The 23,517-nt window shown below is 41.4% G+C and overlaps 1 protein-coding gene across 1 annotated transcript in view; it reads left to right on the plus strand.

Moving 5' to 3' along the window:
* The first annotated feature begins 21,337 nt into the window (after positions 1 to 21,337).
* Positions 21,338 to 23,517, plus strand: part of LOC106089160 (putative inorganic phosphate cotransporter) — a 44,845-nt gene continuing 42,665 nt past the window's right edge. Inside the window, exon 1 of the mRNA XM_059369131.1 lies at positions 21,338 to 22,287. Within this exon, the coding sequence (XP_059225114.1) occupies positions 22,239 to 22,287 (49 nt within the window). The 5' untranslated portion in view covers positions 21,338 to 22,238. The remainder of the gene's footprint in view (positions 22,288 to 23,517) is intronic.

Raw genomic sequence — 23,517 nt, forward strand, 5'->3', positions numbered from 1 at the left:
TATTCGCATCCTCTTTTCTACCTAACCTAGACTATTCTTTAATCGAGCTTTTATCACAAAGTTTTGAGAGGGTTTATGAGGTTATTTCTCAAGATCACCACTTCAACGAAATGTACCTACCTATCATAAAGGTATGAGTTCGAGTGTTGATTGATTTCTTGGGCCACACATCTACGACTTTTCTGGATCTGGTTGTTTTTCGAAATTCAGTAACTGTAAGGATAAACCTCGCTCAAGCGCTCCTACTCTAGTCTCTAGAAGTGTAGAGTGCAACACTTTGACACATAAAAAACACGATATTCGCGTAATATTACTTAAATATATGAATAACATACCCCATATTTATATATTGTGTACCTACACCCATCAACAGATTGACAGCGACTGACAGCCAAGTCTATGGCACACATACTATGTATGTTTGTATATGCATCTCTATGTATGCCTCCACAAAAGATTTAAGTGTGCAGGCAGCGGGCAGATTATGTCTGTCCAATGTGTTCAACAAACCGACTGACTGACAAGCGTATACAGTTCATGAGGAGCTACGTTATCAGTGACCAATAACCAAACAAAAATACCAACAACAAATAGCAGAAACAACAACAAAACGATTACAGGCGTCCCTCATGCGTCATTGCTAAAGAAATTAAATATCCCTGACATACACTGAAAAAAACAAAAACAATAGGGAATCACACACCAATCAACAAGGAAAACCTTTAAACACACAAATTTCAAAAAAAATTTTGTTTGAAAACAAAATGTTCTCTAAAGAAAAGACTATGGCAACATTTTTTCAAAAGACAAAATTTTAGGTTAATTTTCTCAAAAGACAAAAAGGCAAAATTCGGGCGTAGCCCATTTTATAATACCCTACACCACCAAGAATACGTACTTCTTTCAATACATGGATCCTATGTGGAAATCTATTTCGACTAATTCTGCATACCTATTGAAATATTAAATAGAACCTTATAAGATTTTCTTACGATAGGATCTAAATTGTGGCTACAACAGTCTTGAAGGGCCATATCGGATGAAAGATATATGTCGGAGCTGTATCTAAATCTGGACCGATTTTGACGAAATTTTGCACGCGTATAAAAACGTCAAACAAAACACCTCTTCCTAAAGCTTTGACAAATCGGACAAAAATTGCGGCTTCTACAGCCTTAAAAGGCCATATCGGATGAAAGATATATATGGGAGCTATATCTAAATCTGGACCGATTTTGACGAAATTTTGCACACATATGGACACGTCAAATAAACCACTTTATGCCAAATTTTGTAAATATCGGACCAAAATAGTGGCTTCTACAGCCTTAAAAGCCATATCGGATGAAAGATATATATGGGAGCTATATCTAATTCTGAACCGATTTGAACGAAATTTTGCATACACATATGGAGACGTCAAATAAACCACTTTATGCCAAATTTTGTAAATATCGGACCAAAATAGTGGCTTCTACAGCCTTAAAAGGCCATATCGGATGAAAGATATATATGGGAGCTATATCTAATTCTGAACCGATTTGAACGAAATTTTGCACACATATGGAGATGTCAAATAAAACACCTCACGCCAAATTTTGTAAAGATCGGACCAAAATGGTGGCTTCGACAGCCTTAAAAGTCCATATCGGATGATATATATATATGGGAGCTATATGTAAATCTGGACCGATTTGGAAGAAATTTTGCACACGTATAAAAACGTCAAATAAAACACCTCTTGCTTAAGTTTAGACAGATCGGATAAAAATTGTGGCTTCTACAGCCTTAAAAGGCCATATCGGATGGAAGATATATATATGGGAGCTATATCTAAATATGGACCGATTTGGACGAAATTTTACACACCTATGAGGACGTCAAATAAAAAACCAATGCCAAATTGGACCAAAACTGTGGATTCTACAAGCTTAAAAGGCCATATCGGGTGAATATATGGGAGCTATATCTATATCTGAACCGATTTTTCCAAAATCAATAGTGTTCGTCCTTTGACGAAAAAAGAGATTTGCGCAAAAATTTCATGACAATCGGACAACAAATGCGACCAGTACTTTGATCACAAGAATACATGGACAGACCGACGGACTGACGGATATAACTAAATCGAATCAGGAAGCGATTCTAAGCTGGTCGATATACTTATCAATGGGTCTAGCTCTTCTCCTTCTTAGCGTCTTCTGGACGCCCCACACCCGAAACCTACCAAATATAGATATTGACCAATTAAAACAATTTGGGACTCCAATGAAAGGTATTTAAGATTAAAAAACGTATCTGATATTCAATTGTCGGGCTAAGTGTTTGGGGGGTCGGGGTGGTTCCCCCTAAGTCGAACATATTTAACGATACCCCAAACAGGACTTATTTTCTTACCATTGCAATATGGGGCTCAAATAAAAGGTATTTGAGTATAGATTACGAAACTGATATCCAAATGTAGGACCAAGTGTTTGGGGGCCGCCCTTCCACAAAAACACCGCCCAAAGAGGACACATTTACGACCATAGCAATGTGGGGCTTAAATGAAATGTCGTTGGAAGTAAAGCACGAATCCCATCCCTATAAAACCATCCAAATAGGATGTATTTGATGAACATTCCAATATGGGCTCAAATAAGAAGTCTTTTAGAGTAGAACACGAATCTGGTATACATTTTCAGGGCCAAGTCACAGAGTGGCCGCCCCTTCCCCCAAACCGGTAATTTATGCCGACTATGGGACTCAAATGAAAGGTATTTGGTAGTAGACCACGAATCTGATATCATCATTCGGGACCAACTGTCTAAGGGACTTCCCACCCTAAAACAACCCCCCAAATAGAACGTATTTGCTCACCAAGACAATTTGGGTCTTCAAGACAATGGAGCTTGATATTGATAGTTTTTAGGGCCCTTGCTCCAAACCGGACATATTTGCTGATTTTTGGAATAAGGGGTTTAATTGAAAGGTATTTGAGAATAGAAAAGGAATCAAATTTTGAAGGGTTCAAATAAATGGTATTTAAGAGTAGAGCACGATGCTGATATATTTGGGGGCCCCCCAACTCCCAAATACACCCCTAAATCGGGCATTCTTACCTTCCACAAATCTCAGAAGACCTCCCAGAGGTACGTCCGCAATATCACCTAGGTCGCAGAAGCACCGCCTTCCCAGAAAGGAGATCCTGCGTCCCTGCAGAATCTGACATGAACATAGCAAGTGCTCGAATGTCTCCTCCTCATCCTCTTGAAGACAACTCCTGCAGAAGTCATTGTGCGATAGTCCCATTAGCGTCGCCATGCGGCCTATGGCACAGTGTGCGGTTATGACACCTGTTTAGGTACTCAGCGATCTCTTATCTAACGCTAATAACTCCTCCGGTCGATGACATGCCAGAGTGCCCCAGCGGTTCGGCAACCATCCGCCGAGTCCCATCTTGACACCGTAGCCGCTCTGGCTATCTCATTTACTATGTTTAGTAGCTCGACAAGTGACGTGTAGGCTAGATAGGTGACTGGCTCGCCCAGCGCAGACGCTCTCTCATTCTCTGGAATTCCTTCAATATCCGGAAACCCATGTCAGCGTCACATCGTGGATTCGGAGCCTATCCAGCGACTCCAGAACTGCTGCACACCACTGTTCTCGAACCCAAGACCTTGAGCGCCGCTATACTGCAGATTCAGATTTGCCATGAACATTCCATTAATGAACAGGGGCAAACATATCAATGAGTGCTGTCCGATTCAAGTTTAAGCTCATAGATAAGGGTGCTCATTTTTATAGCCGAGTCCGAACGGGGGGTTACAGCCCACTTCCTACCGAACATGTTCCATCTGCGACCTCGGCGGTGCAGTTCCGAATATGACCCCACTGGGCTGCATATCCAGCATCACTTCCAGACCTGCCTGTGGTGCTGATCTCAGTGCCCCTGTGACTACGACGTTGGCCAGCCTCTGCATCTTCTTGAATTCCCTCGTACGAGTCTTCTTATCCACGGCCCAATGCCATACCAGTGCCCCATAGGTCAACATGTTCCATCTGCGACCTCGGCGACGCACTTCCGAATATGCATATCCAGCATCGCTTCCAGACCTACCTGCGGCATGGATCTTAGTTCTCTCTTTACTCCGATGTAGGCCAGTCTCTGGACCTTCTCGAATTCCCTCGTACGAGTCCTTTTATCCACGGCCCTCCACCATACCAGTGCCCCATAGGTCAGTACTGGTCTCACAATTGCCAGGGGGACTACAGCCCATTTCCTACCGAGCATCCTTCATTTGCGACCTTGGCGGCGCAGTTCCGAATATGGCCCCAATAGGCTGCATATCCAGTATCGCTTCCAGACCGGCCTGCGATGCGGATCTCAGTTCCCTTTTGACTCCGATGTAGGCTAGTCTTTGGACCTGTGACTTTCGGCTTCTTTCCTCCCTATTGCAGTTTCGAATCGAGGTTCTTGCCAAGGTACTTTGCTTCCTTCGACAGAGCTTCAGAAAAAAATTTCAGCGGTGGTTATCCCCTCTTAATGCTGGCGACATTTGTGAGATACTATGCCATGTAAAAACTTCTCCCCAGAGAAGTGTCACACTGCGGCACGCCGTTCGGACTCGGATATAAAAAGGAGGCCCCTTATCATTGAGCTTAACTTGAATCGTACAGCACTCGATGATATGTGAGAAGTTTGCCCCTGTTCCTTAATGGATAAATTTCCATGTTCATGGATAATAAATTTGCCATTCATGGGCAAATTTTTATTTGACCCTTGTTAAAGGCACTAAAAAAATGCTTTGACTCGTTTTTGAAACACTTTAGTCTTCTTTAAAGAATTTTAATTGGCCCCAAAGTCAATCTATACGTAATGTTTGCAAAGACTTACTCTACCACTAACCACAAAAAAAATCCAACAATGTAATTTGCAACAACAAACTTACAATCAGCCAAAAAAGAGAACACTAAAGCAGCAGCCTAACGATTAATCAAAGAGAGAAAAGCCACAACAACAAAATAAAGAGTACATTCACATCACACAATCGAAAACAGGATGATAAGGCATGGCAGTATCTCTTTCGGATGCGTTCGATCGGCATTATTACATTGAGGTTAAAGTCCAAAGCCAAGAAAAAAAAAAAATATACTCCACTCATACACACACAACTGCACTCCACTCTTAACAACCCAATGTTGGGGGGGCGCGCGCGCTCATTTGGGGTCTGGCAAATGTGTACTCGCCGTCGTCGTCAATTATACAAGTGTTTGCTTTGAATACTTTGTTTTATCGGAATTTTTGTATGTTTTCTCCAACCTTGAGAACACTCGTCCGTTTCTAGTCTTTACTCTCTCTTTAATAAGTTCTTTGGTTTCTCTTTTGCTTATTTTTTTTGGTACCCCCCTCCTCCCCCTAATATCATGGTATATTTACTATAGCTTTAAGTTTTCTTAAAACTTGCTTTAGCAGCGTATCTCTCTAGCCGGCTTTTTGAGTGTGGGGCAGCGTGCATATTCAAGAGACTACTGGCCGCATAGTCTTGAACATGCCATAGGTTGCTTTATGGTGGTATCTTTGAGATAACTTTTAGTTATTTCTAGATAGTTGTTGCTAGTTCCGATGAATCCGTTACTATCTCATTTAATGCTCTTTTACAATGACAATCAGCGGGTTGCTCTTCCAAACTATGTATGGTGGGATTGTGTTGAGTGAGAAGAAGAAAAGGCCTACCTTGGCACGCAACAAATAAGCATTAGTATCAGGGCTGCCAGATTAGTTTGGTGAAAATCAGCACGGCATTTTCGCCATTTTAGTTAAAAAAAAAAAAACCGTAAAAAAACCGGAACATATATTTTGAAAGTAAAACGCATAGTTTTAATATAAAAAAATAATAGAAAGGTCTAAGATTTACTGAATTTTACATACCAACCACCAAGAAAATATTTCTATCCCTTGTGAAAAATATGCCTTATATGAAATCAAGGAGTTCAATCGACTTGGGTCATAGTCTTTGACACATTGCTTTATTATACAAACCACCGAAAGATGGGGGTACATTCATTTAGTCATTACGTTTGCAACACATCGAAATATCCATTTTCGATACTATAAAGTATATATGTTCCTGATCGTCGTAAAAATCTAAGACCATCTAGCCATGTCCGTCCGTCTGTGTGTTGAAATCACGCTACAGTCTTTAAAAATAGAGATAAAATAGAGATATTGAGCTGAAACTTTGCACAGATTCTTTTTTTGTCCATAAGTTGATTAAGTTGAAAGATGGACTATGTCGGACTATATCTTGATATAGCCCCCATATATACCGAACCGCCGATTTAAGGTCTTAGGCCCATAAAAGCCCCATTAATTATCCGATTTTGCCAAAATTTGGGACAGTGAGTTGTGTTAGGCCCTTCGATATCCACCTACAATTAGGCCTATATCAGTCTAGATTTGGATATAGCTGCCATATAGACCGAACCGCCGATTTAAGGTTTTCGGCGCATAAAAGGCGCATTTATTGTCCGATACTGCCAATATTAGGGGTGGTGAATTCTGTCAGGCCCTTCGACATCCTTTCGGTTCAGATTTGGATATAACTGCCATATAGACCGATCTCTCGATTTAAGGTCTTACGCCCATAAAATGCGCACTTATTGTTCGATTTCGCCGAAATTTGGGACAGAGAGTTGTGTTAAGCATCTCGACAATTTTCTGCAATTTTTCTAAGATCGGTCCAGATTTGCATGTAGCTGCCATATATACCGATCTCTCGATTTAAGGTTTTGGGGCCATAAAATGCGCATTTATTGTCCGATTTCGCCTAAATTTGGGACAGAGAGTTGTGTTAGGCTCTTCGACATATTTCTTCAATTTTACCCAGATCAGTTCAGATTTGTATATAGCTGCCATATATATCGATCTCTCGAGTTGACTTCTTGAGCCCATGTAAGCTGCAAGCTTTGTCCAATTTGGCTGAAATTTTGTAGATAGTGTTGTATTATGACTCTCAACAACTGTGCCAAGTAGGGTTTAAATCGGTCTATAACCTGATATAGCTCCCATATAAACTGATCTCCCGATTTGACTTCTTGAGCCCCTGGAAGCCTCAATTATTATCCGATTTGGCTGAAATTTTGTACATAGTGTTATGTTATGTCTTCCAATAACTGTGCTAAGTACGGTCCAAATCGGTTTATAACCTGATATAGCTCCTATATAAACCGATCTCCCGATTTGAGTTCTTAAGCCCCAGGAAACCACAATTGTTATCCGACTTTGCAGAAATTTTGCACATATTGGTATATTATGACTTCCAATAACTGTGCTAAGTACGGTCTTAATCGGTTCATTACCTGATGTAGCTCCCATATAAACCTATCTGCCGATTTTACTTCTTGAGCCCCTGGAAGCCGCAATTTTTATCCGATTTGGCCTAAACTTTGCACAAATTGTATTGCTATGATTTTCAACAACTGTGTTAGGTACCGTCCAAATCAGTCAAGAACCTAACATAGCTCCCATATAAACCGATCCCCAGATTTGACTTCTTAAGACCCAGGATTCCGTAATTTTTGTCCGATTTGGCTGAAATTTTGCACATAGTGTTTTGTTATTGCTTTGCAACTGTGTTCAGTACGGTCAAAATCGGTTAAAAATCCGATATAGCTCCCATATAAACCGATCTCCTGATTTGACTTCTTGAGCCCCTGGAAGCAGCAATTTTTATCCGATTTTGCTGAAAATTTGCACATAGTATTCTGTTAGGATTCTCAGCAGCTGTGCCAAGTACGGTCTTATCGGTCTATAACCAGATATAGCTCCCATATTTTAGCAGAATCCATGGCACGCTTTTACTTGTTTCAAATGGCATAGTTCCTTACAAATGTTGCATTAGGCATTACGAGCGGATAACCACCGCTGAACAATTTTGTGATGTCCCCGCCAGGATTCGAACTCAGGCATTTAGCGTCATAGGTGGACATGCTAAACTCTGCACTACGGTGGCCTCCATATTAATATCCAAATATAGGCCATAATAGTAACAGTTACAAATTTCGAAGAAATCGGGTACGACCCTTTAACGGCAGATCGGTCTATATGGCAGCTATATCTAAATATGATCTGATCTGGACTATATACGGGTTGGGTGTCGGGAATGTTAAAACATCGTAGTGTTCCAAATTTTACGCAAACCGGATAAATAATTCGGTGTTTATGTGCTAAAACTCTAAATCAATCTATGAGGCTGCTATATCTAAATATGGTCCGATCTGAACCATATCTGGGTTGGATGTCGGGCTCCTTAAAGCAGCTCATTGTTCCCAATTTCAGCTAAATCGGATAATAAATGCGGCTTTTATGGTCTTAAGACCTTAAGGCTGAAGACCAGCCTATATGGCAGCAGATCAGGACCATAGTCGGGACAGAGGTCTGGAGTCTCGATACTGCTTACTATTCCAAATTTCAACGATATTACGTAATACAAGCGTCGGTTCTAGGCCTAAGAACAAAAATCGGCAGATCAATCTACATGGCAACTATATCTGAATATGTTCCGATCTGGACCTTATTTGGGTCCGATATCGACGGGCCTTATAAAACTCAATATTCACAATATTCTTATATTCAGCAAAATCTGGTAACAAATACGCTTCTTATGGACTTAAAACCCTAATTAGGCAGATCGGTATCAGAGAACTGCATGAGACCCAAAATTTGCCACTTAATAACCACTTTGGCCAAAGCAATTGTCTCTTACGCATACCATCTTAAAACAAAGTTAGCTTAGAAACACACGCACATATACAATAGAATGAGAGATGCCCGAACGTTTTAGTAATGTGTGCATGTGGATGTGTTTTACCATTTGGCAGTCACACAGCGTGTGTTGTTTGCAAATGAGCACCACTCAGATGGGTGTCATTTTGCATAATCTATTGTAATCTACTCGTTAACACCTGTCATTTGATACCCCTCTCGCCTATGTTAACAGGGTTCAAAATTCTCAAGACATCGTAGGTCCTTCCCGGGTCCAATTTTTAGAGATATTTTTGCATTTTCGTAATCTACTCGTTAATACCTATCATTTGATATCCATATTGCCTAGGGTTAGTGAGGTTCAAAATTCTCAAGACCCCGTAGGTTCTTCCCGGGTCCAGTTTTGGACAGGTTTTTGCATATTCATATATTCATATATTGTCTTAATACCTTTCATTTGATATCCATATTGCCTAGGGTTAGTGAGGTTCAAAATTCTCAAGACCCGGTAAGTTCTTCCCGGGTCCAGTTTTGGACATGTTTTTGCATATTCGTAATCTACTTGACAATGCCTTTCGTTTGCTACCTATATTGTCTAGAACGGACCACTTCCCCGAAAGGGTGGGTTTTTGGCCCATAGGGGGGTCCAGGTGCCTTTACCCCAAAAAAAGGGGGGTCAACCCACATCTACATACCAAACTTCAGCGAAATCGGAGGGCGCCCTATAAAGTGAATTTTTGCCTAAATCTGGGCCGGTTTGATGAAAGTTTGCACACAATTGGGACGTCAAATAAAACACCTCATGCTAAATTTTGTAAAGATCGGACCAAAATTGTGGATTCTACAGCCTTAAAAGACCATATCGTATGAAAGATATATATGGGAGCTATATCTAAATCTGATCCGATTTTGATGAAATTCTGCACACATTTCATACATATTTTGGTAAATATCGGACCAAAATTGGCGCTTCTACAATCTTAAAAGACCCTATGGGATCAATCCCATGACAGCCGGTTGTATGTACCTGATTGACCCGATCAAGTTCTTCAATTGCAAGAGCTGCCGCCTCAGTGTACATAACACACTGCTACAACAACAACAACGACCATATGGGGATGAAAGATATGTATGGGAGCTATATCTAAATCTGATCCGATTTTAAATAAACACATAATGGTACGTCAAATAGCATACATCATGCCAAATTTTCTAAAAATCGGACCAAAATTGTGGGTTCTACAGCATGAAAGATATATTTGGGAGCTATATCTAAATCTGCACCGATTTTTTTTCAAAATCCTTCGTTCGTCCTTGGACCAAAAAAGTGACTTATGCAAAATTTTATGACAGTCCGATAACAAAAACGACCTGTACCGTGATTACAAGAATACATGGAGAGATAGACAGACGGACATAGCTGAATCGAATCAAAAAGCGATTCTAAGCCAATCGGTATACTTATCGATGGGTCTATCTTTTCTCCTTCTTAGCGTTGCAAACGAATGCACAAAGTTATAATACCCTGTACCACAGTGGTCACTGTGTCAAATTTCAGTGACATCGGATTAAAAATGCCGAAAAGCCTAACACAACGCACTGTCCCAAATTTCGGCGAAATTGGGCAATAAATGCGCATTTTTAGGACCAAAAACCTCAAATTGAGGGATCGGTTTACATGGCAGTTATATCCAAAACTGTACCGATTTGGGCCAACTTGAAGAAAAATTTCGAAGAGTTTAACACAACTCACTGTCCCAAATTTCGGCGAAATCGGACAATAAATGCGCTTTTTATGGGCCCAAAACCTTAAATCGAGAAATCAGTCTATATAGTAGCTATATTCAAATCTGGACCGATCTGAGCCAAATTAAAGAAGGACGTCGAAGAGCCTAACACAACTCACTTTCCCAAATTTCAGCGACATTGGACAATAAATGCGCCTTTTACGGCCCCAAAACCTAAAACCGAGAGATCCGTCTATATGGCAGCTATATCCAAATCTGAACCGATCTGAGCCAAATTAAAGAAGGACGTCGAAGAGCCTAACACAACTCACTTTCCCAAATTTCAGCGACATTGGACAATAAATGCGCCTTTTACGGCCCCAAAACCTAAAATCGAGAGATCCGTCTATATGGCAGCTATCTCCAAATCTGAACCGATCTGAGCCAAATTGCAGAAGTGTGTCAAGGAGCTTAACACAACTTCCTGTTCCAAATTTCAGCAAAATCGGATAAAAAATTTGGCTGTTATGGACCAAGACCCTAAATCGGAGGATCGGTCTATATGGCAGCTATATTCAAATCTGAACCGATCTGGGCCAAATTAACGAGGGATATCGAGGGGTTTAACACAACTCACTGTCCCAAATTTCGACGAAATCGGATATTAAATGTGGCTTTTATGGGCCTGAGACCCTAAATCGGAGGATCGGTCTATAAGGCAGCTATATCCAAATCTGGACCGATCTGAGTCAAATTGGCGAAGGATGTCGAAGGGCATAACACAACTCACTGTTTCCAATTTCAGCAAAATCGGATAATAAGTGTGACTTTTATGGACCTAAGACCCTAAATCGGAGGATCGGTCTATATGGCAGCTATATCCAAATCTGGACCGATCTGGACCATATTGGCGAAGTATGTCAAAGGGCCAAATGCAACTCACTATCTCAAATTTCAGCAAAATCGGATAATAAATGTGGCTTTTAAGGGCCTAAGACCCTAAATCGGCGGATCGCTCTATATGGGGGCTATATCAAGATATAGTCGATAAAGCCCATCTTCGAACTTAACCTGCTTATGGATAAAAAAAACGAATCTGTGCAAAGTTTCAGCTCAATATCTCTATTTTTAAAGACTGTAGCGTGATTTCAACAGACAGACATCGTCGGATCGTCTTAGATTTTTACGCTGATCAAGAATATATATACTTTAGAAGGTCGGAAATTGATATTTCGATGTGTTGCAAACGGAATGACAAAATGAATATACCCCCATCCTTCGGTGGTGGGTATAAAAATGTGACTGCCGATACTATCGATAGAAAAAGGAATCAATCGATAGTCAGACAAACAATAAAATATCGATATTATCGATAGTGCCATCTATATTTTGCCAGCTCACCTACTTTGCACAGTTGTTGGAAGTCATAACAGAACATCGAGTGCAAAATTTCAGTCTAATGGGACAAAAATTGCGGCTTGTAAGGACTCAAGAATTCAAATCGACAGATCGGTTTATATGGAAGCTGTACCAGGTTATAAGACCGATTTGGACCATACTTGGCACTGTTGTTGGAAGTCATAACAGAACACTACATGCAAAATTTCAGCAAACTTGGACAAAAATTGCGGTTTCCAGGGGCTCAAGAAGTCAAATGGGGAGGATCGGTTTATATGGGAACCCTATCTAAATCTGAACCGATATGGCCCACTTGCAATCCCCAACGAATTCAAATACCCCACTGTGCTTTGTCGGCATCAGTTTTATTTGTTTTATTGATTTCGATAGTTAGTTTTTTTATTGTATTTTTTGCGAATAAAATATAAAACCATAAGTGCAAATAAAAAACGTCTATTGGTATATGAAAATAAAAACAAATGATTACCTTCAAAATTTCGCTCGTGAAACAATTAAACTTTTCAGCGACTATTACGAAAGCAGAATAGATTACCAACCCTAACTGGAAATTAAACGAAAAGTTTGTTCAAATTTTTTAGTACGCAAACACTCTAATTGCTGATTGCTGCATAATGTTGCCGTTTCTTCTAAATTACCTTGAAAGTGTACGAGAAAACCAAATTTGTTAACAGAAGGTTTATCGCCACGACAAATTAATGTTCTGGTTTGCTAACACGAACATCATTTTTTTTTCAACGAGAAACACGCCCTTTTGGGTTGCCCAAAAAGTAATTGCGGATTTTTTAAAAGAAAGTAAATGCATTTTTAATAAAACTTAGAATGAACTTTAATCAAATATACTTTTTTACACTTTTTTCTAAAGCAAGCTAAAAGTAACAGCTGATAACTGACAGAAGAAAGAATGCAATTACAGAGTCACAAGCTGTGAAAAAATTTGTCAACGCCGACTATATGAAAAATCCGCAATTACTTTTTGGGCAACCCAATACTTTGTAGGGTCGGTAATGGATTGGTAATTCGATGGGTTGCAAACGGAATGACTAAACGAATATACCCCCTGTGGTGTTGGTGGTGTGAAAATTCTGCGGATTTCCTCGTTCTATCGTGATGTTGTCAAGACCTCCAAAAAAGGGACCTCCTATCATTGAACCTGAATCGGATAGCATTCGCTGATATGAGAGAAGTCCCCTGGCGTTACCTAAATGGGCAAATTTGCAACTTTCCAAACTCAGACATGGCTTGAAACATCATTGCAACGTACGTGGCTGATGAAAGCGGCTCTGTAGTCTAGGAAAATATAGTAGGTGTCGATCTGTCTCTTTTGGGTCTTTTCCAGGATTGACTTTTTGTAAATAGTTTTTTCGATCAATCAACACGTAGGGTATGTCCCCTATGAATGCATTACATTGCCATGGCGAATGGACATTAGGTAGTGGAGGGGGGAAAAGGATGTAGTGTTTATTGATATTTGTCTAAAATCTCTGAATGTCATAGTGGATGGGAAATGTTATAGTGGGCGGAAGTCGATTCCATATACGAACGGTTCGGGCGAAACAAGAATTCCCTCTACAATGCATTGTCCGGTCCGCTGGCCAATCAATGAGAAATGGGTGTGAGTTCCTGGAATGTCTAGTATCCCTGACATACATCCTTACATCAGGAATAAGAAGACGAATATTAGACGAACACACACCATGTGAGTACCAATAGAACAGCGCCAAGCTAGCCACATTGCGTCGATGCTCAAGGCAGACAATAGAGTTGGATACCCTTCTGTCCCCAAATCAACGCCATCATTCTCCTCTGTACACGGTCCAGTAGCTCTAGCGATAATTTTGAAGCTCCAGCCCATACATGTGAGTTGTCTCCATTTTCGGCCTTATGAAAGTGGTATGGATGTTAAGAAGATCAGACGGAGTGAAGTAATTCTTACACCGTTTAAGGAAGCCTAAACACTTGAATGCTTCTTTCGACACTTAAAACTACTTCGGTTAAGTGCAACGGACAGCACTTTGTGCATTAAGAGCTCCTGCTTTCTCAATCTTGCTCATCTATACCGTTGATAGACAAAGATGATCGTAATGGGTCAACGAATCGTTTGTGTGACAACAAGCAGCACTTAATCTTCCATGCATTAAAATCTTCTCGATTCATTCGACCCCACTCAGAAATGGCCAGCGAATCCTGGCAGAGTGTATCGTGTTTCTTGTCCTCAATCTCTCGAAGACTCGGCCTGTGGTCAAATGAGTACGAATGGCAGAGATTACTGTCATCCGCAAATGAGTAGATCGGATTCGATGTCTGGCTCAACAGATCGTTGATGAAAATAGGAAAAAGAGAAGGAGAAAGGACAGAATCCTGGGGTAAACCTGCGTTCAATTTATGCTCATTGGATGGGAATCCATCGTCGTCTCGTATAGTGCGATCTCTGAGAAAGCTTGAAATAAATCGAACGAAGCCATTACCAACACCAAATGCGACAAGCTTTAATAGTAGTGAACCGAGCCACACCCTATCAAATGCCTTGGATATATTCAGAGTCACAACCTTACTATCACCAAACTGGTGGATTGAGCACCCCAACGTTCCGTGAGAAATGCCATGAGGTCGCCCATAGAGCGATTTCTGCAGAAACCATGCTGTTGGTCGCTAAGAAGACCATTCGACTCTAAATACCTCTCAAAAATAGCAAACAAATTTTGCCCATGAACATTCCATTAAGGAACAGGAGCAAACTTCTCACATATCAATGAGTGCAGTCCGATTCAAGTTTTTGAGCTCAATGATAAGGGGCCTCCTTTTCATAGCCGAGTCCAAACGGCGTGCCGCAGAGCGACACCTCTTTGGAGAGAAGTTTTACATGGCATAGTACCTCACAAATGTTGCCAGCATTAGGAGGGGAAAACCACCGCTGAAAATTTTTTCTGATGGTCTCGCCTGGATTCGAACCCAGGCGTTCGGCGTCATAGGCGGACATGCTAACCTCTGCGCTACGGTGACCTTCTAAATACCTCTCAAGATGGTGATTAACGATGCTCTCCATAATCTTGAAGAGCGGAGCATATCGCAATTGGCCGGTAATTCGCAGGGTTGTTCGCCTGCGCGTGGTTTGAGCACCCCAACGTTCCGTGAGAAATGCCATGAGGTCGCCCGTAGAGCGATTTCTGCAGAACCCATGTTGTTGATCGCTAAGAAGACCATTAGACTCTAAATACCTCACAAGATGGTGATTAACGATGCTCTCCATAATCTTCGCAGGGTTGTTCGCCTGCGAGGAGATTCGCCTGCGCCTGGAGATATCCAGAGCAACAACCTTACTATCACTAATCTGGTGGATTGAGCACCCCAACGTTCCGTGAGTAATGCCATGACAACGTCTGTATAGCGATTTCTGCAGAACCCATGCTGTTGGTCGCTAAGAAGACCATTAGACTCTAAATACCTCACAAGATGGTGATTAACGATGCTCTCCATAATCTTGAAGGAGCTTATAGCAATTGGCCGGTAATTCGCAGGGTTGTTCGCCTTACCCTTCTTGGACATTGGCTGAACGTTCGCAAGCTTCTAACTCGCCGGGAAAACTCCCGCACGGTAGGCAAGGTTGAAATAGTTGCGTAGTGGACCCACATGCGTTGAAGAACACTTGCGCAAGATAAGTGTTGATATGCCATCCCGGCCCTGGAAATTGTTTACGGATTGAGGATTTATTTAGGGGTGGATTGGAATAAATTTCGGCACACATTCCGCACGACCATCCCTTCTAGGCCAGAAAATGAAGTGGAAACTGTGAAGGACATAGACATAATGGTCAAGCTGATCTCGAAGAATCTGAATAACTCGCTTGTGTCAGCATGTCCCAGAGCCAACCAAGGGGCAAACAGCAACCGCCATAGTGGACCCCAGAATTGGTTGGTCTAAACTCTTCAACAGAGCAAAAGCCACAAGCGCACCATACGCCTGGGGGGTCTATAAGGCTGAGCTTAGAGAATACAAGGGCAAGCTGAAAAGGCTCAGAACAAATCATGGTTGGAAATGTACAGCTCCGTGGATACGAGTATCCTCGAAACTTATTATGTTAGGATATATTCGAAGAATGTAGGAGCAATGCCTAGTGAGGAAACACTCATTGATACACATTTCCCGGAAAACTTTCTAACGGACAATGTGGCGCCAGAAAAGATTGTCGTCGCGGGTTGTTGCAGAAATTGTGTCTGAGTGGAAAATCCTTTGGGCGATACAAAAATATCAACTCCTTTACGTCGCCAGGCCCTTATGATGTATCATCTTGGCTTAGGGAGATATACTCTGCTTGTATCAGCATATCGTATATGCCAGAGGGAGGGAGGGACACAAAAGTAAAAGCAAAATCAAAGCCTATTGGTTTCAGCTGGACAAAGAAATCCAATAATAAAATGAAACAACCAAATTAAAAAGTAGCGCAAAAACCGACGAATGAACGGACGGCACGTCGATTGATGTGTATGCTGCAATACGTACACACATTGAAAGGTTACTCTTTGACAATCAAAAATTGCTGGGTAACAGATTTTGGTGTGTGTTGCTGATGGCGGTTGGTGGTTTATTTTCTTAATGCGCTGTAATAAAGGCACCCTCATATGATCAAATTCTTCTCAAAGGCGCTTGCTTCTACCATTGCACAACTCTTTTATAGGTGAGTAGGTGGAAGCATATAATCTTTTTTGGCTAAACGGACATAACCTGCCCAATGCGTTTATAGCACACCCCATATGACTTAACTTTCTAAAAAGGTTTTATCTTGCCTTTTATTCTAAATCAAAGCCTATTAGCCTAAATGACAATTTTATGAGCATACCGTAAATCAGAAAAATAACACCGCTTGCAGTTCTCTGGTAGCTTATACTTAGGGTATGCTAAAAGGGATCAGCGTGGCTTTCGCTATAACTACGGCACATAAAGGATTACAATCACACCCGCATAGTTATAGTTGTGGCAAGTGAAAGTGTGTGTATGGCATGTGCTAAAGTTGTAGAGATGTTTTGGAGCATTTTCTATCTCAATGTCTGGCTTTGGTGTGAAAGAGATTGCGGTACTAGGTTATAACACAACCGCAACCTTTTTTCAACCTTAAATATCTTTTGCAAAATGTTTTCGTTGTCACCTCATACACATTTTTAAAGTGTTGGTTTCCAACAATTATCCATGCGAATAGTACACCTTAGTGCTAGACTCTTAGCAGGTACTACTACCGATGATAATCGCCTAAATAAACACAATTCGAAATCAAGGACGACAATGTCATGTTGTCTGCTACATTTCTCAAGTGAAAGTGATTAAATAATTAAGGGAATTTTGTTTGGCTTTACTATTATAAAGCGGCCCCTGTTGGTGGATAGGCTTACACAGCTCTGACTTAGTCCCACGTACTTAGGCACTGATACCAATTCACGCGATTATTTCGTGCATTGGGCTAAAACAAAAACAACAAATACAGGCCAATACATATTTAAAATGAATAACAATAACAACTACAGCAATAAGAAAAATGCAAGAAACAAAACGCACACACAGTCAACACTCACTCACTGGGTGGATGGGATAGACGGACGGACGCACAAAATTAAAGAAACAATGACAAAATAAAAACAACACGAGACTCTGACACTCACTTGGCCATTTAATCGAATACAAAACAGCAACAAGTGAGGCAAGAAAATAGAGAGAGTGCGAGTGCACATCGTGCATAAAAAAACAAACAAAGGAGTGAGAGCAAGTGTAGTTGTGTGTGTGTGTGTGTGTGTGTGTGTGTGTGTGTGTGCGTGAGGTAACAGCGTTGCCGCTGCGATATTTTTGCCCAAACTTTGTTAGGATGGATTTATAATTTCGGGATTTTAGCTACTACCATAGGGTGGAGAATATATTCATTTTGTCATCTCATAATATCGTACTACGACCCACATATTATTCAACTTTTTCACATGCTAAGGAGTGAATGTGGAAGGGGCTAAAACAGCACACTGTGCCAAATTTCAGCGAAATAGGGTAATAAACAATGCTTTTATCGCCACAATACCTTAAATCGAGCGATCTGTATATATAACAGCTTTATCAAAGTATAAAGCGATCGGAAGCATATTGAATAGGGATAACGAAGAGCCGATCACGACTCACTGTTCCAAATTTCAGCGAAAAAAATAAATAAATGTACCATTTATGGACCCAAGACCTAAAATCGGGAGATCGGTCTATATGGGAGGCTATATCAAGATATAGTCCCATATAGCCTATCTTCGATCTAACCTGCCTATTGACAAAACAAATCTATACAATTTCAGGTAATTATCTCCATTTCTGAAGCCTGTAGCGTGACAAAGAGACGGACGGACAGACGTATGGACATGGCTACATGGTCTTCGATTTTTACGACGATCAAGACTTTATAGGACTTTATAGGGTCAGAAATTAATATATCGAGGTGTTGCAAATGGAATGACAAAATAAATATACCCTTCTATCGGTAGTGGGTATAAAAATGGCGCGTATGTAAAGTTGGTCACTCGCGGCTAAAAGATACTGGCACTTAGGTGACGACACAATACCAGACATGAACCAACTTAGGGGCGTGGCATGGAAAAAATTAAGGATTTTAAAAGTAGCACGGAATTTCTAATTTAGATTTTCTTTTTCCAGGTTACTTTTTTAATATTAAGAGCGAACAACAAGCCGAATACTGGCTTAAGTGTATGTTCATAGTGACATAGTTTTCAACCTAAACTAACCTCACCTCAAATTGGTCACTGGTTTATTCTGCCAGATCGTGTCCCAGCCAATCCCATTATGCACTGGACTTGGTGGTGGATTGCCTAAGACCAACTATTATTAACGGAAACGTACCCGTTTTCGGGCCGCGAGTGCTCTCAACGTAAGTACTACCTGGGCAGTACCGTCCAGAATACAGAACTTGATATGCTTTGTATTAAGCCCGAATTGGAAGGCTGTGGAGAAGAGTACACGGACCAAGGAACGTTGATACGCACACAGATTGGCATGCGTCGGAATCGCGTAGCTGTTAAGATCCACGCCGCAGGCAGGTCTAGAAGCAGGCAGGCAGGTCTGTGCCGCTGAGGAACTTGGCATGTAGAGAGAAGGCGGACACGGCCACTGCTCCATTCTGGAGGCCATGAATTCAGGAGGTAGACTGAGGAGGGTCTCAGACAACCTGTTTGGAAACTCGTTAGGGAAGAGGTTGTTCCAGATTCGCTTCCCGGAAGGGTGGAGTTAGAGGCGGATGCTGTGTTTGAGTTGCATGAGACCTCGGTCTTCACCGACTGCTCCAGGATGGAGTCAGGGACGGTACTGGAGTTTACTCGGAGACACCTAACATCGGCATGTCAGTTAGATTACCGAAAGAATGCTCGATCTTTCTGGCAGAGGTCTGTGCCATCACGTTGGCCGCAAAGGAGATTTGGAGGATGAACCCAGTCGACTACGAAACTCAGGATATATGTGGACAGAAGCTTTCGAGGACTTGAACTAAAGGGTGATGAGGTAGAAGAACGTGGCGGAGTGTTTGGGGTCCCTAAATGTTCTTTCGGGCAGAGGTGTGGCCATTACGTTGGCCGCAAAGGAGATTTAGAGGATGAACCTGCCAACTACGAAACACAGGATCCCCCATGGCAGGCAAACCTGTGGCCGGTTCTTGCGCAATCCTAGTGGGGGCATCCTCATTCACCGTGCAAAACGTGGAGCTTTCAATCTGCGCTGCCCAACCTATTCCCCGCTGGTTGTTACCTAGGGAAAATACCATAAAATGTGATGCCCATTAAAGTCTTCAAGAATCAGACGATTATGGCAAGATAGTAACCCACTTATGTCGGGGTTGTAAGCTTGGCCATTAATTGGGACACAGCTACCAACCGGCGGTATGTACACATTATAAAGCTCTATCTCGGCAGTACGGACCTGAGTGATATCGTTATGCACTCTTTGGCATATGCACTCTTATGGATCACTGGCGCATGCGTGATGGGTCTATATTGTACGGAATGGTGTATCACGAAGGCCATTCCCCCAGCTCCATTCCTTAGCGATCCTTATGTAGCACATTGTATCCGTGACAACTGTGCATGTTGCAGGTGTTGGTCAGCTTTGTCTCCTGAATCACGGCAACCAATATGTTCTTCCGACTCATAAAATCCACAATCTCATCGATCTTGCCACGGAGACCGTTGCAATTTAATTGTCCTGCACTAGCCTGGCAATATTGAGGCTGGGATGCTGCTATTGCGTATATTGCCGCACGGCAGATGTCGTGGGGGTCTAGGGGGGTTTGTGACCTACACATATTCAGTGTAACTTTACTTCCGTTGTGAAGGCCAGAGCAAAATCGTAAATATATCCACTCCATGCTCTGGTTACATCTCACCGACCGATGATGGAAGCGCTTCTGAAAAACCGAACAGTACCAAGGTCCGGGGTTCTTTTCAATCTCGACACGTAGCAGAAGCGTGCGGAGAAGCCACTCAGGGACGTGCCTCTCTCATGACGAAAAAAAGGACGAAGACGTACACTGATTCGGCAACCCTTGCCGATGATGGATTCCATCGGGTCAATCCAGTGTGTACAACCGGCTGCCATGGAATTGCAATCAATATTTGGTAGTTGGTTTTTTCTTAAAGTTATTTTTTCTGTGTACCCTCCAATATCAACGCCAACTTCCGCAAAGATAGGTAGTTAGCCTCCATAAAAACCCATCCCCGGATTTTACTTCTTGAGCTCCTAGAAGACTCTATGGTCATTCAATTTGGCTGCTGAAAATTTGACGGCGTGTTTTTTTAGGACTTCCAGTACAAATCGGTCCATAACCTGATATAGATTCCACATAAACCCATTTCCCGATTTGACATCTTAAGCCTCTCGCAGCCGCAATATTTGCCTTAAACTAAACCCATTTCCCGATTTGACATCTTGAGCCTCTCGCAGCCGCAATATTTGCCTTAAACTAAGTTAATTTGTGTAAATTTGTAGCAGAATCCATAATGGTGAGTTTCCAAGATTCGCTCCGGCCGAACTTGGCACGTTCTTACTTGTCAGTACTATAGTGGCATGGAGCGGATTAATGTGACTTTCTGCGTTCTCTTATGTATTTTTGGTGATTTGCATGATTGGAAGCCTAAAAAATCGCTCTCTAGTGGCAACACTGATTCATGGTGGAAGAGTAACAACACCTAGCACGACTAATCAGTAAAATGACGGCGACAAGCAAGCAAGCAGGCAGGCAGGCAGTAAGCACCACACTCAGCACAGCACCCATTACCGCATATGCAGTGGTGTTAGTGTTAGTAGTGTATGGCAGAGTACACGTATTGGTGTGCTGTTGCTGTTGCTGCTATCAAGCAAACAACACAAGCGCCAAGAAGACGAAACGAAGACTACGGCAAGGGAAATCCACAACAGTAGTACCCACAGAGCGTGTGAGTGCGAAGTAAACGGATCACAGAGATCACATTTATAAAGCATTGCCACCGTCAGCGATACAAATCAGTCGGTCTAAGAACGTTTCTGCAACGAGAACCGTCCGTTGTAACACAACGCCATAGTAAAACGCACGTCACGCACTTCTTTTAGAATAGTAGATAGAGCAAAGTTTTGTCTCAAGCATTATTGTTTCGGTTTTTGATTTTCAATTGTTAAAAAATACAAAAAAAAGTGTGTGTGATTACCAAAAAAAAAAATTGATAATTTTAAAAAATTTAATAACTGTGCTGTAATTTCTCCCCGTCCTCCCCCCGGCAACCTTCAATTCAATCTTTTTGGAAGAGACGAGAGAAGCCCAAGTGTGTCTACCGCCAAGGAATTTCGGAAAATAGAGCAAAACACATAATGAATTTTTCTTTTCGTAGAAAGAATTTTGTGATGTGTTAAAAATAAAGTTTGCCGTTTTTTGTTTTAATTTCTTTTTGTGTGCTGCTTTTTTTAATTTTCTTATAAAACAAAAACAACACACACAATTAAAAAAACACACAAAATTAAAAAAAAAAGTGTATCTCAATTCGCGCAAGGCACACCTCAGAAAGTGAATTATTGTGCTGAATGTTTCTTTTAATGTGGCTAAAAAAACGAAATTTGGAATTTTGTTAAATAATAAAGAAAAACTATACACAAATAAAATTCCCTAATGCAGTTGTTGGAAAAATTTATTTAAATATGAAATATTAACATAAACTCTACGCAACGATTCGCCGCGTTAACGACGAATTATAACAACACTCCGTTTACCTGGCATAAAGCCCCACCTCCACCCCCAAGAAAGCAGTTATCTTATTCTCCTACCCGCCCAACGTTACATCAGCCCCCAAGCATTCACAATGTCACAGCCAAAGACTAATTTAGTCAAAAATCGTCGTTACGATCAGGGTAAGTCTCATTTACTATCCATAATCCCATAAGATTGATTTTCTTTACACATGTGTCCGTCCATTCGTCTGTCTGTAGGTCCCTATGGCAATTTGTTTCCGTTTATGTTTATCCATCATCCAAAACACGTGTTTTCTTCTCGTTTCGTCTGGTCGGTTCAAAATTTCAAATTCAAATCCATTCGAATGACGACAGAAAGGCGACGATTACGATCACTACGACTACGACATACTTCTTCTTGCTGCTCTTTTCACTCAGAGCAAGAACGGGCAGAGTTTAGAGAGTCAGTTTTGTTTTTGTGCGATGTGGAAAAGTTGAGTTGATGGCATGAGATAGGGGGTAGGTAGGCAGTGTTGTGTTTTATATTTTCTACTAAAACATCAACATGTGGTTGGTGGGGCAGTAAGGTGGGAGGGGGGGAGGCAATTGGAAAGATTGGTCGGAGAGGTGTCATGATCGCTCGCGCTTAATCCATAAGGTCTTACTTGCAAAGACTTCTACAAAATCCCATTTGAATTTGATTTATGGTATATTTTTTTTTGTAACAGAGCTCTGTTAATGTGTTTACATTGGTTTGTGTCTCCACTAGCTAGAATAAACTTTAACTTCACGAACATTAGTTTTTTTTTTTTCAAATCACTGTAAGCAACAGAAATGATTAAGGAGAGTAAATCGGGTGAGGTGTCTGCCAAACACTTGACCCCAAAATTGGTAATCAAATTCGTTTTCTTATCTCAAATACCTTTCATTGAGCCACCCTATGGGGGGTGTTTTGGGGGAAGAAGCGGTGCCCCAAATACAATGTCCCACATTTGGGAATCAGATTTGTATTATTCTCCAAATACCTTTGTTTGAGCCTCATATTGTGAGGGTCAATAAATAATTGCTGTTTGTGGGGTATTTTGGGAAAGGCGTAGATGTCCAGATTCGTGGTCTGCTCCCAAATATCTTTCATTTGAGCCCCATACATCCATAGTCGGCAAACAGAACCGGTTTGGGCGGTGTTTTGGGGAATGGGGCGGCCACTCAGTGACTTTGCCTTGAAAATATATATCAGATTCGTGTTCTACTCAAAAATACCTCTTATTTGTGCCCCATATTGCAATGGTCAGCAAATACTTCTAATTTGGGTGGTGTTATGGGGTTGGGGTTGGGGTGGACCCATAGACACTTTTCCCGAACATTGATATCATATTCGTGTTTTACTCCCAAAGACCTTTCATTTGAGCC

This window comes from Stomoxys calcitrans, chromosome 5, assembly GCF_963082655.1.
Source record: "Stomoxys calcitrans chromosome 5, idStoCalc2.1, whole genome shotgun sequence".
NCBI lineage: Eukaryota > Metazoa > Arthropoda > Insecta > Diptera > Muscidae > Stomoxys > Stomoxys calcitrans.